This window comes from Sorex fumeus, unplaced genomic scaffold (genome assembly GCF_029834395.1).
Source record: "Sorex fumeus unplaced genomic scaffold, SorFum_2.1 ptg000013l, whole genome shotgun sequence".
NCBI lineage: Eukaryota > Metazoa > Chordata > Mammalia > Eulipotyphla > Soricidae > Sorex > Sorex fumeus.
Window position 1 is genome coordinate 18,339,060 of NW_026606070.1, and position 18,181 is coordinate 18,357,240.

An 18,181-nucleotide genomic window follows, 5' to 3' on the forward strand; every position below is an offset into this window, starting at 1 on the left:
TCCTGACCCATTCATTGTTCAGCATTGAGTTATTTAATTTCCAGTTGTTTGATTTGGTTCTCCGTGTCTGTGTGTGATTCACTTCTATCCTCAGTGCATCATGGTCTGAAAAGATGGCTGATACTATTTCTATCTTCCTTATTTTGTTGAGGTATGTTTTGTGTCCTAGCACATGGTCTATTTTGGAAAATGTTCCGTGTGCACTGGAGAAGAATGTGTATTCTTTCTTTATGGGGTGTAAAGCCCCTGTATAAGTCTATAAGCCCTCTCTCTTCTATTTCTTCTTTCAAAGCCAATGATTCCTTGCTGGGTTTTGTTCTTGTTGATCTGTCCAGAGGTGATAGGGCAATGTTGAAGTCTCCAAGTACTATTGTGCTGCTTGCAATGTCCTCCTTAAAGTCTGTTAGCAGTTGTTTTAAATATTTGGCTGTTCCCTCATTAGGTGCGTATACATTTAAGAGTGTGATCTCTTCCTGTTGTACGTATCCCTTGATGAATAGAAAATGGCCTTCACTGTCCCTTCTAGCCTTTTTCAGGGTGAAATTAATGTTGTCAGATACTAGTATGGCCACCCCAGCTTTTTTACAGGAGCTGTTTGCTTGCAGGATTGTTTTCCATCCTTTGACTTTGAGTCTGTGTTTGCTCTGAGTGTTGAGATGAGTTTCTTGTAGGCAGCAGAATGTTGGGTTCTGTCTCTGTATCCATTTTGCCACTCTGTGTCTCTTCAATGGTGAATTGAGACCGTTGACATTGAGAGAGAGTATGGTTATGGGGTTTTGTGTCATGTTTCTGTGCGGGTGTGTTGTGGTTGTAGGGTTTGTCTTGTCTTATAGTAGCCCCTTTAGTCCTTGTTTTAGGTTTGGTTTTGAGTCTATGAAGTTCCTGAGCTGCTGTTTATCTAGAAAATAGTGTAGCTTTCCATCTATTTGGAGTGAGAGTTTAGCCGGATAGAGTATTCTTGGTGAAGCATTCATTTCAGTGAGTTTTTTTTAACTATATCTCGCCACTGTCTTCGGGCTTGTAGGGTTTCCTCTGAGAGGTCTGCTGTGAATCTCAGGGGTACTCCTTTGTATGTGATTTCCTTTTTTGCCCTTGCTGCTTGCAGTATTGTGTCTCTATCGGCAGCATCGATCATTCTGACTATAATATGTCTTGGGGTGTTTCTGTTGGGGTCTCTTTTAGCTGGCACCCTTCGGGCTTCTTGAATCTGGATGGCTGTATCATGGAGCGCTGTGAATTTTTTGGCAATAATTTGTTTCAGGAGGTTTTTTTCATTGGGATTGTTTCCTTGAGGTTCTGGTAGTCCAATGATTCTAATGTTGTTTCTTCTGGAATCATCTCGTAGGACTCTGATTCGCTCTTGAGCTATTTTGAGGTCCCTTGCCATTGTTTGCTGTTGTCTGTTGGCTTGGTGCAGCTGATCTTCCAAGTCACTGATTCTTTCCTCAGCTGTGGTCGTTCTGTTGTTGAGGGCAGTGAGTGAGGTTTTGACTTCGCCTATGGAATCTGTGATGCATGCCATTTCTGTGCAGAGCTTTCCAATTTCGGCTCCCATTTCTTGCTGTATTTTGTCAATTGTGCGATCGATTGTTTCTTCGTGTCCTCTTTCAGTTTAGCGGATATGTGTGTGACTGTTTCATCGAGTTGATTGAACATCTTGATGACTTCATATCTGAATTCCTTGTCAGAGAGGTCCCTAAGGTGGCTAGCTCCTACTGAGGCTTCTTGAGAGATTTCCTCATGGTCTCCCTGTGGTGGGGATTTGCGTTGTTTGCTCATGTTGTTGTGTATGTGGAGGGGTAATATTTGTTGGTGTGAGTGAACAACCTGCGGCCGCGTGAGCTTTGTCCCGTCCCATATTGTCCACTGAGCTCCAGGAATGATACCTGAATGCAGAATCAGGAATAAGCCCTGAAAACCAGCTGCTGATACATCCCCAGATTAAATAAACAATCTTGCAATTGCATATCAAACAGCATCAACTAAGTTTGATGGACTATCACTTACACATTTTTTCATTTCAAGATAACTACACTTTTATACATAAAAATCATGTTTGGAAACATAAAATCATATTTCCTTTTTTAAAATTTTTATTAGTGAAATTCCATGAGGTACATTTGTACACTTACAAATTTTTGTACTTGGGGGCTGGAGCAACAGCACAGCAGGTAGGGCATTTGCCTTGCACGTGGCCAACCCTGGTTCGATTCTCAGCATCCCATATGGTCCTAATTCCTGACTGCAGAGCCAGGAGTAACCCTGTGCATCGCCAGGCGTGACCCAAAAAGCAAAAAAAAAAAATTTGTGCTTGGGTTTCAGTTATACAATGATTAAGTACCCATCCATCCACCAGTGCCCATTCTCCAACGCCACTGATCCCAGTATCCATCCCATCCCCCATCCACCACATTCCACCCTGCCTCTGTGGCATTCCCTTTTGTTCTCTCTCTCCTTTTGGGTGCTGTGGTTTGAAAAAGAGACATTGAGTGGCCATTATGTTCAGTCTATAGTCTACTTTCAGCATGCATCTCCCATCCTGGGAAGATCCTCTCAATACCCTTTATTTGGTGCTTCCTTCTCTATCCGAGTTGCCTTTTCCCCCAGCATGTGCGGCTGGCCTCCAAGCCATGGAGCAAAATTCCTGGTACTAATCTCAGCCATTCTTGAGTGTTAGTCTCCTATTTTGTTACTTTATGTTCCCCAGATGAATGCAATCTTTCTATGTCTGTCCCTCTCTTTCTGACTCATTTCACTTAGCATGATACTTTCTATGTGGTACCACTTGTATGTTAATTTCATAACTTCATCTTTTCTAACAGTTACATAGTACTCCATTGTGTAGATGTACCAAAGTTTCTTTAACCAGTCATCTGTTCTCAAGCACTCAGGTTTTTTTCCAGATTCTAGCTATTGTAAATAGTGCTGCAAAGAACAAACAAGTGCTGATATCACTTCGACTATACTTTTTGCCTCTCTGGGATATATTCAAAGGAGTGGTATTGCTGAGTCAAATGGGAGCTCAATTTCTAATTTTTTGAGAATCATCCATACTGTTTTCCAAAAGGGCTAAAACATTTGGCATTCCCACCAGCAATGAAGGAGGGTCCCTTTTTCGCCACATCTGCGCCAACACCAGTTGCTTTTGTTCTTTTGGATGTGGGCCAGTCTCTGTGGTATGAAATGATATCTCATTGTTGTTTTGATCTGCATTTCCCTGATGATTAATGATGTAGAGCATTTTCTCATGTGCCTTTTGGCCATTCAGATTTCTTCTTTGAGAAAGTTTCTGTTCATTTCGTCTCCCCATTTTTTTGATGGGGTTGAATGTTTTCTTCTTGTGGAGTTCAACCAGTACTTTGTATATCCTTGATATCAACCCCTTGTTGGATGTGTATTGGGTGAATATCCTTTCCCATTCTGTAGGCTATCTCTGTATTTTGGTCACTGTTTCTTTTGAGGTGCAGAAGCTTCTTAGTTTAAGATAGTCCCATTTGTCTATCTCTGTAAAATCATATTTCTTAAAAACACTTTTTAATTTAAATTTGTTAATTTTTCCCCTGTGCTTTTGAGCTGTAAACTTTGTTCGAAAATTGAAAATATGTGTTCATCTATCTTCCAAAGAATGGGCCTATTGGAATAGAAGCATACGTAAAGCTGTTCCCTTAACTGATACTTGTATAATTTAAAATCAATAAACCCTGTTTGGGATAGGGTTCTTGTCTAAATGACTTATTAACCAAGAATTTTTAGGGGATAAAAGTCTTGCAAGAGAGTGAGGGAAACAGGAAAGAGCAAAAGAAGAAGGTAGATAAAGGAGTGATTTCAAAAGTGCAGCCTCAGCCTGATTTCTCTAGAAGATACAGAGCCAAATTACCTCACAGAGGTGCTTGCACTAATTGGTAGGAGGGTTGGGCTGCTGGCATTATGCCAACAAAAGCTTCCTAGGGAAGGTGGAACATAAGCTCCTAGAGATCCCTGGGTCAGACAAGGGCAGGATCTGGAAGTCTGTAGATGTGCACTTTTGCCAATAAACTCTTAGAAAATCTGGGGACTGGTACACCTGGCCAGTTTGGGTGGAGAACAAACATTTTTTACATAGGACGTTCTTATTTTTTAAATCACAATTCACTGTCATTTAACTGAATTCAGCTCCTTATAGAATGTCTAGCCCATGCTTTACACGTTTAAATCTCCACTATTACATAGTCCCCTGAGTTCTACAAGGAATATCCCCCAAGCATAGCATCCAGGACCAGCTACTTCTTCAGCATTAACCAGGTATGGCCTCCACCCACCATACACCCTGAAAACAAAAGAAAGCAAAAAAAATATGCTATTCTTTTTCTAAAATTTCACAAGTAGCTTCCAAATGTATTGGAAAGAAATACAAATTTTACAGCCATTCCTTCAAGACCCCAAATGTTCAAACTTCAATGATTCCTTTCCCTTTCATACTCCTTCTGTTCTCTATGTATGACCCCTGCACCTCCCACTCCCCACCCTGCAATTTTCTTTTTGATTCTCTGCACATCCCTTCTTCTTAAGTGATTGTTCCGTTGTCCTTTCTGGTTTCTTACTCTTTCTGATTCTACAGTTATCATTTAGATGCCACAGCCCTGGGAAACCCTTTTGTATTTTAGATTTTCAAAAATTACTTGACATTGCTTCACTACTCCTGTTGCCTTCACCAGTGTATTGAATTACGCTTACCTTGAAACATAAGCCAGCCTCAATCAACTGTTAAGTAAATATATAAGCAAAATAGGAAGGACCTGGAGTATACAGGGAAAGAGCCATGAGAGGATACCAAAGTCAGCATTGTTTCACTCCATTGTGTGAGATTAAACATAGCTAACGCCATTGAAGACAATGCTACTGAGCACCACAGTCTGTATAATATAGTTAATTTTTGGTTGAGGTCTATAATATAGTTTATATGTCAAGGTATGTATAATACTTTTTGATTGGGGTTTATAGTATAGGTTGTATGTGGAAGCTTGCAGGTAGAAAAAATATAAATTGAAAACAGATTACAAGATTTCAAGCCCACAGAAGATCTTAGAATATAATTCAAATTATGACCTGAATGATGAGAATCTTAGCTATTCAGAGGAAGGAAAAGTTCAATTGAGTGGCAGAAGCTTTGCTGGAGAGGGAAAATAGATAAATGGAGCTGGAGTCTTTGCCCTCTGCTGGTGCATTTTCTTTGAAGGTAGCACGAAATCCTCATAACTTATTTATTTATTTATTTATTTATTTATTTTGGTGGACCTAGAAAGGAATTCTACAGTTAGCATTATGCAGCTGGTTATCTATTTTCCTTGAAGACTTAATCTGCTACAGTAACCAGAGGGGTAATAAAGAGGTCGGATACATGCCTTTGATACTGGCACCACATAAGGTCCCTGAACCCCACAGAAATGATTCCTGACCTGGGCCTTGAACACTTACAGGTGTAGCCCCCAAACAAACAAAAGATTATCTGCTACATTTTTAGCCAGTGAGAGGAGAGGTGATGGCTGAAACTTACTGAAGATAGTAACTGGATATTCCATTTTTAGAGCCATAAACAGTGCTTCAAGAATATTCTTTAAATGCTGTAATTCAAACCAATGACTATGGTTTTTATATAATTGTTGTTGTTGTTGTTGTTGTCCCTGGATCACACTTGGAGGTGCTCAGTGATTATTCCTGGCAGTGCTCCGGGTACCATATCTGGTTCTGGGGATTGAAGGCAAGCACCTTAACCACTGTGCTATCTCCTGGGTCCTGTATTGGGTGCCACAGCCAATGACTCAAAGGAATATTTCCTGGCTCTGAGCTCATGGATCACTCCTGGCTTACTCAGAGGACCATATGGGGTCACTGTCACTGTTCTCCTGTTGTTCATTGATTTGCTGAGCGTGCCCAGTAACATTGTGAGATTTGTTACTGTGTTTTGAACATCATGGGTAGCTTGCCAGGCTCTGCTGTGCTGGTGAGATACTCTCGGTAGCTTGCCGGGCTCTCTGAGAGGGGCAGAGAAATCGAACTATGTTCGGCCATGTCAGCCACATGCAAGGCAAACACCCTATTGGCTGTGCTATCGCTCTAGCCCTATATTAATTTTTAATTTTTTTAAGTTGGTCATGTTGCTCTGGGATCTTGCCTAGCAGTTCAATATAAGGGCCCAAGGGTGTTTTGCTCATTTTTTTCAGTTATGTGAGTACCTGGGGCACTTTGGCAGTGCTTGGGGGGTCTCCAGGGCTCTGCCCAAGTAATGAGGGTTGGAGGTCATGTGGTTTTGGGGATTGAATGGGAGTTCACCAATTGTAAGGCATGTGCCTTAACTTCTGAACTATCTCTCTGGTTCCTTGTATATGATTTTTGGGTGAATAATTTTTTTTCATTCTACCGTGTACTTTAACACAACCTTGGTTTTAATCACTAAAAAGAAAATCTGTTGCCAGATTTGGAACTTAAAAAAGGGGGGGTGTTAATATTAACTTTTTGATATTTGTTCTAGATATAATATTATGAGTTATCTGTAGAAGATGATAATTTCAATTTCTTCAGAAATTGCTTAAATTTCTAGTTACTTAAAAGGAACAATTTCCTTAGTGCTATTAGATTTAGATTCAGAAAAATGGCAGATTCCCAAGAGGAAAACTTGCATAAGGTTTACATTCACGGAATGGAAATGTGTGTGAGATCATCTCCCAAGATATAAATGGAGTGTCCAAGAGTGACTCATAGAAATACTCAACTGACCAGGCTAAGTCATAGTGGAGGTCGTCAATGCCATATACGTGGGGCTCCTGATATGCAAAAAATGAGCTCCAATGCTCTAAGCCTGCCCTAGAACTTGCCTACTTCTGCCACCTTCAATATGCATCATCAAGTAGGTAATTAGTCTGAACTGACCATTCATTGAATGTACTTAAGAACTCAATATGGAGTCAGTCTCTGGATTCATATGGCGAAGTTCTACTTCTTATGAAACTTTAGAGAGTTTTGCTCAGTTATCATGAGCGTTTCTTTTTCTTTAAATTGGAATGAGGAGAATAAATGATTTTCTCATAAAGGGAGATGAGGTATCAACATTGAAATTAGTCAACGTTGATATGAATTTAGTGCCTGTAAGTTATTGCCAGTAGTTACGCAAATAATATGCTGCAGCAGAATTTATGCAACATTTCAAACAGAAGTCAATTTCTCTAAGAATCATGATCTGGTTAATAACTCATTTCAGTTTGAAGAGATTCTTTGTCAATTTCGGTACTCTGGTGTGACTGAATGTTTATCTTTTCCAAAGCGTTATTATTCACAGAGCTAAACATTTCTAAGATTTTTGGGAGAGAGTTAAAGAGATAGAGTATATTCTGAGCATGTGAAGACTACCACTGGTGTATCCTGGTTCTCATCTTTAGATTTCCATGGATTTTCATTTCTACTTAGAGTTGGCAAGGTTTTCTGATAAAGCTATTTTATCCTCTCCTCTTTCTATATTAATGTCTTGATTTATGTAGTCATCTATTCACTCATAGATTTATTCATCAAATATGCATTGAATGTTTACTGTGGGCCAGGAAATATATGTAACACTTAGATAAGGAGATGTATCACATATACTTCCTGCTATCACAAATTTCAGTAGAGTGAGAAAGACTTTGGGATGGTTGGGATGGTTGGATGGTGCATAACTGAATATGCATAATATGGAGTGGTCTAAATAAATGTGTATTCTACATTGGAAAAGGTATTCGAGATAACTTCCCTTCACCTGTAGATTTTTAAGGCATAAATGTATTATCGTGAGGAAATTTGCCTAAGGAAAACAGTATTTTATAGGAAGAGGGCCATGAATGCACAACGCCATTGAGGAGTGAACCATTCTAATGAAATTAGAAAAGGATCCTTTTCTTCTTATTGACAGATAGAATTTAATCTTTGAAGATGGGTATAATAAAGAAAACAGCTGATGTAGGATGTTACCCACACTGAGGAGACACTGTACTGAAAGTAGGGATTTAATATACTCAGACTTGCACTTCAGAATATTATCCTGGTTGCTAGTTTCCTGGAGAGAACAAATAAAAGGAGGGAAGATAGAAAAGCATATAAATATACTAGTGAGGAGACTTCTTCAAAGATCCATGCACATATTTTCATGGTACAGATTTTATACCACTGCAGGGGAATAAGAAAAAGAGGTTGATTCTTTAAAATCACAAAGGTTTTATGTGGTAAAATCTGTAAGTTTCTACTGTTTAGAAGAGTCGGGAAAAGAAGGGATCATCCAAGGAGGAAGAGAATCTTCCTTTTTCTCAAAGGACATATAAATAATTACAGGGCAAGATTTATATGAAACTGGGCCTCGTGCAAACTTCTGTAGACTTTTAACTAATGATTTTCCACATTCAGTCTCGTATGTTTTGACTCTAAAAAAGTACCTCAGCAGTTTTTTGGGTAAGAAGTTCTCTTGAGGAAACAATTTTACTGAACATCTGTAAGTCTTCAGTTAGAACTTTTAGAAACATCTAAAAGTTTTCAGACCAGCTTAGACTGGAAAACCTAAATAATAAAATGGAAGTAGAGATTATGATAGACTTATTCTCAAAACTAGTTAGTACCAGTAGTGAAAATCTTCCTAGCACAGAAGCACAAATAATAAGCAAGATTCTAAGAATTATTTGAAAGAGTATGTTATATATTATGTGAAGTACTTAAAGAATTGGCTATTTTTGGAAAATCAAAATGTGTATCAACAAAGACTAGAATTTTCCTCTTTGGTTAAACAAGGTCACCTGTTTGGAAATCAATCCAAATTCTTTCATTTGCCTCAACTCTAGGTAAGATAAGGAGTAACATTTTTCTTAAGAATAATAAATCTTTGCAAATTTTTTTAATCAGATGTCTAGGATATTTCGACGTGATTCTTCTGGAGGCAATCGGTTTATCAAATCTCATGTTATTAAAATAAGGTATGTAAACTTGGTTTGCTGCATTAAATTCATCTGTTAAGAAGCACTGCTCTACAAAATTGCTTAAGTCTCCTAAACAAATCTTTGTAGTAGAACAAAAATTTTATAAAACGTGAGTGGTTCAGCTTATCCTGCCTAGCTATGTACATTTCACAACTGAAAGATGTAAAGTGCTTTGTGACATGAGGAAATGTTAGCTGTTAGCTTTAGAATAAAAAAAAAAGATAAATATTACTCAAAAGGTAAATAAAAATACAAAAAGGAGAGGGACAGTGTTGCTGAAGCATGCTACTTTTTAATCTAGGGAATAAGTAGAATTCAGGTCAGTTCTGTAGATTGTCCTCTTTTTTTAAATTTTGGAATCAAACCAATGATGCCGTGTTTAGGGGCTCAGGGATCACTTCTGGAGGACTCAGGGGAACAATATAAGGTGCTCGGGATTGAACTTGGTTCGGCCACATGCAAAGTAAATTTCTGCCTGCTGTACTATCTGTCCAGCCTCTAGATTGTCCTCGATTTAAACCCAATGAGCAGACTATCACTTTTTCTGCAGTAAGGTCTTAATTTAGTGCCGTTGTGGTTTTATCATTTTAATGTCTTTTGATATCTATGCTTTGATTAAAACCAGTATTAAAACTAAATCTATATTTTGATCAGTGATTAAAATTACATTTTGACTTCACAGAAATAACATCTTATTTTATCTCTATTTTGATTAATGTTTTAAAACTGTTTTCTGTAAATACCTAAGAGCAAACTATGTACCTATCATGTATTTTTCTGTTTTACACATGATAAAAAGATCCCATGCTACTTTTACCTCTTCACTTTCCTTTTTTTTCTTCATTTGCTTTTTCTGTTCATTCCCTCTTTCTATTATCTGTGTTTAAATTAATAGCCATTCTTGAAAAAAAAATTAGAGACATTTTCTAGAACTACTTCTTACAATGTATGTCTCTTTATCAAATGATTTTTCTTTTAATTACCCTCCAATCAAACGCATGTTCACAGACCAAATCCAAAAATATCAATTGATTAATACAATAAAATGTTATGTCATTGTTCACTACAAATAATTGGCAGTGACATCCTGGGATGTTGAGTACTAGTGGGAAAAGTGAAATGCAATTTCTACATCCGTTTCACAAGTATGAAAAGAATAAAATTCTTAGGGTGGTATGTGAGGTATTCAGGATGCAAACTATTATTTATTGACAGAATACACAGGTAACATACTTAGAGAGTTTTAACAAACCACAAAAGAACTAGAAATAAAATCTAGCTCTCAACTCAGGAGGCAAAGGTGACTGGGTTTGGGGAATAAATATATTGTCTTTTGTTTATCTACCATGGCTGTAAAATAAAGATTTTTTATAACAATTTTGCCTCAGAATTCTTTAATAAGCAAACATTTAATTGTATATGAAGCATGGTTTCATTCATCTCTTTCTATCACAGTACCCGATAGACACTGAGTAAGAGAATAAATATTTTCAACTATATTTCTTAACCAATACTTTTAGACATAGTTTAGAAATTTGATGTAGGGGTCTGAGTACAGGAGAAAGGCACTTACCTTGCAAAGGGTCAGTCCCATTCAACCCACTACACTGCATAAGATCACCCAGAACTATCACGACTGCAGGAGAGACCCCTAAGCACAGGGTCCAAACTAAGCTTTAAGCATAGCTGGTATGGCCTAAACACCCCCTACCCCAACACACACAATAGGTTTGATAGCTACCTGTGTCTTTCATTTAAAAAATAGAATGAATATTAATAAGCAAAATAGTTAATGATTATATGACTGTATTTGTTATCTTTTTTCTATTTATCTACTTTGTTGCTCTTCAGCCCAGATGAACACGGTGTGAACATTTTTATGGTGCTCATGTTTCGATACCCATCTACGTCTAGTACTGTGCAAATCAAGAAAAAAATTGAAAACATTTTATATCAAAGTCTGAAGACAAAACAGATGCCTTTGACTATAAACAGACCATCCTTTACACTCACATGTAAGTCCTCATGCCATCCTTGGATCTTTTGAAATTCTCTTAATTTTTATAAGAAGTTAGATGCATGTCTCCCCCCTTTTAAGAATTTACCACTAAAATACTTATATTAGGATGGAATACAACTAGAATAAAAATTACCATGAGATTAGGTTTCATTTTGTATATGGGCTATTAGAAGTCTCCAGTGTGTTTAATTTCCTGGAGATGATCTTTCAATATTAGAACACTTAGCACGTGTCTAGCACATACTGAAGGCAACTAATACAGTATACACCAACTATAATAAAAATTTAAAGTTGCTTCCTTGAATTACACTAAATCTCTTATAGAAAACAATCAAAAACATGTATTCTCACCATTTTCCCCCAAATTTCTTAATTCATTTAACTAATTTTTATGGTAAAAACCAGAAAACAATAAATAATGTCCTCTCTTTTAAGGTAGAATTACACATTTTGTGTTAAATCAGTTAATGATTTTGTGTATATTACTTGGTTATAAAAAGTCTCATTCTCTCTTGAAACAATTATGCTTTGAATGACACATTTCTTCTAATGACCATTTGAATAAAATTTTAGAAAAATGAGAAAATATTGTTTTATGAACTAATTCATGTTTTATTTCTTTTAGCTATTGATAGCAAAAAGATGAGGAATCTTCTCAACAGCCGTAAGTTCCAATTAACTACCAATTTAATACTGAATATAATGAATAAAGCCATAAATAATTTTTGTTGAAATATCTGCATTTTCCTATCCCCACACCATCTCTCATTTCAACTTCTTTCTTACAGGATTACTGGGATCATAAATAATTCTCTTTTCTAAATTCTGCACATTTTCTATTTCTAGTATTTTCATTCTGAGTAGAAGTCTAAGGCTGGTTTAATTTATTTTATTTTTTTATTTTTATTTTTTGCTTTTTGGGTCACACCCTGCAGTGCATAGGGGTTACTACTGGTTTTTCACTCAGGGATTACTCATGGTGGTGGTTGGTGGACCATATGGGATATTGGGAATTCAACTCGGGTGTCTGAGTGCAAGGAAACCACCCTACCCACTGTATTCTCTCTCCAGCCCCCACTGGTTTAATTTTTATTCTCATTTTGCTTTCTTTGTTTTGCTTAGCTTTGTTTGGGAGCCACACCTAGCTGTGCTCAGGGCTTTCTTCTGACTCGGGGATCATTCCTGATGGTATTCACAGGACTATATGCAGTTCCAGGGTTTGAACCCACGTTGGCCTCATGAATTTTATTCTCTTATATAGATTTCCTTTTTTCAATTCCTGGATGATAGAAGAAAGTTTTATTTCGAAACTTCTGCCAAGAATACAGTTATATGCGGCACTGAATTTTGATTAAGGCAACATGTTTTCAAACTGCATGCTACCTTTTTATTTGCCAACCCCGGTTGGATTCTCAGCACCACACTTCCAGTAATGAGCCCTGAGCACTGCTAGGTATGGTCTTCTTCCCCACCAAAAAAAAAATAAGGTCATTCTTTTTTGTTTTGTTTTGTTTTGGACCACACCTTGTGGTGCTCAAGGGTTAATTCTGGCTCTGCACTCAAGAATTACTCCCACCAGTACTCAAGGGACCATATGGGCTGCCTGGTTTTGAACCCAACCGCCCTCCCTGCTGTTCTATCTTTCCAGCTGTAATATGGTCATGCTTTTCAATAAACATGTAGGAAGAAATGGGGAAAATGAAGATCACACCAGCGGTGACATAGAATAGTTTGGAGGGTCCTAGGCACTTTGATGGAGGAAAGATGCACTAACTTTGTGCATTAGTATAATAAACTTAAATCCTATTGAACTGTATTACATAAACTTTAGCAAAAATTTTTTTAAATTAAAAAAAATAATAAAAATAGTCATTCCATGGCCAGAGAAGTACATTCTTTGCATGTTAGACCCTTGGGTATGCGCCCCAGCCCAATTATGATACTCCAAGCACAAATAGGACTGAGTGACAACATCGGAGTAATCTTTTAAATTGGTAGCTAAAGACTCCCAAACCCAAAATAAAATAAGAATAGTTATTCCAGGGCTGGAGCGATAGCACAGTGGTAGGGTGTTTGCCTTGCACACGGCCAACTTGGCCAACCTGAGTTCAATTTCTCCGCCCCTCTCAGAGAGCCCAGCAAGCTACTGAGAGTATCTCACCCGCATGGCAAAGCCTGGCAAGCTACCTGTGACGTATTTGATATGCCAAACACAGTAGCAACAAGTCTCACAATAGAGACATTACTGGGCCCGCTCGAGCAAAATCAATGAGCAACGGGAAGACAATGCTACAGTGCTATAGTTTTTCCAATTTATGAAAAAAAAAAGCAGAAAATGATCTTTATTCTTTAAGAATCAAAATTTGAGCTTGGAAAGACTATATATATTCATGTAATTGTACCCTTATCATCTTCCTTCACTGTTGAATTCTCAATAATGAGCATACAAGTTTTAATGTGAATCATCCTAATTTATATCCAACTCTGTTTAAAACTGGAGACCTCTAGTAACATCTAGTCACTGTATCACTGAATCGCGGTCATCCTGTTTTTCGATTTACTTGAGTGGGTGCCAGTAATGGCTCCATTCGTCCCAGGACTGAGTAGCAGCCTCTTCTTACTTGTCTCTTGTCTTTCCCAACTTATCGGAGGTTCTTTCAGGGTCAGGGGAATGAGACCTGTTATTATTACTATTTTTGGCTTATCGAATACGCCATGGGTAGCTTACCAGGCTCTGCCGTAAGGGCAGGATACTCTTGGTAGCTTGCCGGGCTCTCCGATATATATATACACACACATACATATATATATATATATATATTTCTGTATCAAATATGGTGTGGTAATTATGGAAAATGGGTAAGGAGTGTCTTATTATGTATTCACTCATATGTGAGGCTCAGCCTGAGCGTGTGGAAAGCAGTGTGGAGCATGACGGCTGTTGGTCAGTGGAGGTCTTCTGCCGGGGCTGCATCCCTTGGGGCGGGGAGGGCGCTCTCACCCCTCCTCCTCTGGGGTGTCCTGAGTGAAAACAGCTTGGTGCGGGGTCCTAGTAACATCTAGTCATGACTAAAAACTGTAACATTGAGGTAGTTTAAGTTCCCTTTCCAAAACTTAGTTTTCCTATCTGAAAAGTGTGTTCCTGAAAATGTATCTAATACATGTAAATGAGAATCCATACAAGTAAATGAGGATCCATACAGAAGTGATATTAACGATAAAATATATCTATTAATTTATTATACATGTCTTTTATAGAGAGAAATAAGTTATTTCCTGAAATGAATGGCTTAAAATGTTAGTAAAGGTAAAGGTAAAGGCCCTCCCGTTGATCGTCGATTTGCTCGAGCAGGCCCAGTAACGTCTCCATTGGAGACTTTGTTGTTACTGTGTTTGGCATATCGAATACTCTGGGTAGCTTGCCGGGCTCTCCGAGAGGGGCGGAGGAATCGAACTCGGGTCGGCCATGTTGGCCGCTTGTAAGGCGAACGCCCTACCGCTGTGCTATAGCTCCAGTCCCTAAAATGTTAGTAAATATTTCTAATGAATCTCCATAGGATGACTATGAAATACCTTAGGGACTGACTGCTGAAGAATAGTTCAAAAGTTCCAGGCACAATCATTACTCTGAAGCATCAGCACCCAATCACTGGGTTGCCCCACTTCACTTTCATAAAAGCAAATAGATATTTTTTTTTGTCATAGGTTGTGGAATAAGAATGACAACTTCAAATATGCCATTACCAGCATCATCTTCTACTGAAAGGATTGTCAATGGAAGGCAGACAGCCGTGGAAGGAGAGTGGCCATGGCAAGCCAGCCTTCAGCTCATTGGGGCAGGGCATCAGTGTGGAGCCACTCTCATCAGTAACACTTGGCTGATCACAGCAGCTCACTGTTTCCGCAAGTAAGGTTACCAGGTCTAGTATAAATCTTCTTGTTTAGGCCATTGATTGTCTTTGATTCAGTGCAAACTAAGAAGAGTTTAGTCTTACCAGTGTATCCTCTGTTCTATTAGAAGGGATCTGTCCAACCACTTGACTGCTTTTTCCTTGCTTTACCCCTCATCTTTTTCTTCCCCTCTCTCTTCTCTCTGTTCAATGTCTAGTTAAAAATCACTCTAATGGTTTTTCCCATATATTCTCATGATAGAAATTTTATATCTTCCACTAGACCATTTTCTACTTTATTTTCTATGGTTGATTAAAATAATTTTACTAACTTAGGTGCCAGAAAATACAGCAGGTAGCACATTTGCCTTGCTTGAGGCCAAGTATAGCAGGTATGGCATTTGCCTTGCTTGAGGCCAACCTGAGTTCAGTCCCCAACATCCCATATGTTTACCCAAGCACTGCTAGGAATAATTCCTGAGTGCAGAGTCAAGAGTAACCCCTGAAAATACCAGGTGTGATCCCAGAACCAAAATTCAAAACAATAATAAAATAATATACTACTTTATACTATTTATTTACTATTTTATATTAGTAAATAAGTGTAAATATTATATTATAGTAAATATTTAATAAAATAGTAAATATAATAGTAAACATTAAATACTATTTAACACTATTTAATATTTTACAGTATTTTCTACTTTAATAATTTAAAATCAAATTAATTAATTTTAATCAAAAACTGTTATATATGCAGCATGTTTAAATTCTTCCATATATGCAAGAACAAAAGTCAAATACTTCTTTTTTTTTTAGCAGATAAATTTGACAGTTGACATTGGTTGTGAACTCAAAGGAAAGCTTTTTAAAAATAATACAAAATATTTTAACATTTTATGCCAATGGTAAATAATCCAAGAAAGATGGAAAAACTGATGATCCTACAAACAAGGAGTTCAATTCGGAGAGTGATGAAACCTTACAAATTCACTCAATTTAATATAATCTTGTGAAGAAAAAGCAGGGTGCTCAGCAGATAATATCTTATTATCCAAATAATTTCAAGAATGTGTAAACATTTTTTTCTTTAAAAATAATATTTTTTTAAAATCATGTTTAAAACAAATTCAGTATCTTTATGTTCGTGAAGAACAACTGAAGTCTTTGTAAAACAGAGTGAAGAAAAAGTTATATATTGAAAATTGGGAGGCCCAGGTTGCTTCTCTCTGAGACAGTAACCAGATGGATATGCTCTAATTTGTATAGGCTATTTAACTTCTGGAATCTTAGTATCTTTACCCACAAAGCATTCTGATAAAATAGACCAATGGGTCTATTATAGAAGATCACCTTTCTGATTGACAGTGCATTAGGAAAAAGGGCATTTCTATTTTGCCTGCTCACTTGATTTAGGAGTTCCTTAGGAACCGAAACCGTATCTTCCTAATTTATAGTTTTCAGATTATTGCTTCGGTTTTGCTTTGACAAAAAAATCTCCCTTTAAAAATCCACATAAATAATACAAAGGAGGGAGACTACTTCCGCATTGCATTTTCCAGTTTCTACTCCACCCTAGATTCTGCCAGCTCATCCCTGGGGGAGTGCAGAGTTCTTTGAAAGTAGCTGATCTTTCAGGTTTTCTCACTATACTTAAACATTTGTGATTCACTAACATAATAGTAATACACAAATGAGGAAATCCCCTTTAAGAATTTTGTTCTACTTCCTTCTATGTAATTTCCCTTTTCACAGGGAAACTGAACTTTCTACATAATTCTAGCCATTCGTAATGGAGATAAATTTATGAAAGAAAACTAGAATTGGGGGAAAAACAGGTGGGTAAAGATATGATTAAATAAATAGATTTTGCTTGTGATATAACATATTGAGGCAGCAAAGCACATGAGTGAAGAGAACACCTCGAAATAGCAAAAGGAAATGACAAGGCCAGATCAAAGGGAAATGAGAGTACTAACAGTGACACAAGTTTGGACTGGGTTAGCCTGTGCTTGGCCTTGATGAGAGCAAGGAATATTTAGTGTGAAAAATAATATATTTAGGGACTAAAGCAATAGCACAGTGGGTAAGGCATTTGCCTTGCATGCAGTCATCCCAGGTTCAAATCCCAGCATCCCATATGGTACCCTGAGCACCACTAGAAGTCATTCCTGAGTGCAGAGTCAGGAGTAACTCCTGTGCATTGCTGGGTGTGACCCAAAAAGAAAAAAAAAGACAAAACAGTATATATATGTGTGTGTGTATATATATATACATATGTATATATATATGTATATATATACACACACACAGACTATAAACACATAAACACAATATATATATGCACATACATATATATACACACATACATAAGCATACATATACATATGTTATGAAGCAGACAAATTTCACTGTTTCAAAGATCATCATAGAATTAGTAAATGAGAACCAACAAGTCATTCATGAAGTAAGAATGAATCTACTGTCTGGCAGAGAGAGAAGATGGCTTAAAGCATGTTTACAATTACGAAACTATAAAAGAAAGAGACACTGATGAGTTTCTAACAAAAATAAAATTAAAGCTTAATTTATTTTTTCTATTACAAAAGGGCTGGGGCAATAGCACAGCTGGTAGGGTGTTTGCCTTGCACACAGCCAACATTGCTGACCCGGGTTCGATTCTTCTGCCCCTCTCGGAGAGCCCGGCAAGCTACTGAGAGTATCTCGCCCACATGGCAAGCTTCCCGTGATGTATCTGATATGCCAAACACAGTAACAAGTGTCACAATGGAGATATTACTGGGCTCGCTCGAGAAAATCGATGAATAACAGGAGGACAGTGACAGTGACAAAAGATAACCTATTATTATTCTTCAAAGTAAAGCATGAAAATTTAATATAGCCCACATATTTTCTAAATCTGTAGCACTGTCCTCCTGTTGTTCATTGATAAAAAATAAAATAATAAAAAATTATTATTTTTCTTGCAGAAATAAAGACCCTCATCAATGGATTGTTACTTTTGGTACAACTATAACACCACCTACAGTGCAACGAAGTCTGGGGAAAATTATCGTTCATGAAAATTACCGTAAAGAAACAAATGAACATGACATTGCTTTGGCACAGATGACTGCTAGAGTTGAGTTTTCCAATGTTGTCCAGAGAGTTTGTCTACCAGATTCATCTATAAAACTGCCACCCAAGACAAGTGTATTTGTCACAGGATTTGGGTCCATAGTAGATGATGGTGGGTGGTTCAATCTTACTTACTTAATGCAAGTTTGTCTTGAGCTATAACA

At 37.4% G+C, this 18,181-nt stretch overlaps 1 protein-coding gene across 1 annotated transcript in view; it reads left to right on the forward strand.

Moving 5' to 3' along the window:
- LOC130020588 (transmembrane protease serine 11F-like) overlaps nt 1–18,181 on the forward strand; it is a 115,886-nt gene that overhangs the window by 90,822 nt on the left and 6,883 nt on the right. Inside the window, exons 4-8 of the mRNA XM_056111180.1 lie at nt 8,896–8,966; nt 10,821–10,984; nt 11,615–11,653; nt 14,695–14,896; nt 17,870–18,129. Of these exons, the coding sequence (XP_055967155.1) occupies nt 8,896–8,966; nt 10,821–10,984; nt 11,615–11,653; nt 14,695–14,896; nt 17,870–18,129 (736 nt within the window). The remainder of the gene's footprint in view (nt 1–8,895; nt 8,967–10,820; nt 10,985–11,614; nt 11,654–14,694; nt 14,897–17,869; nt 18,130–18,181) is intronic.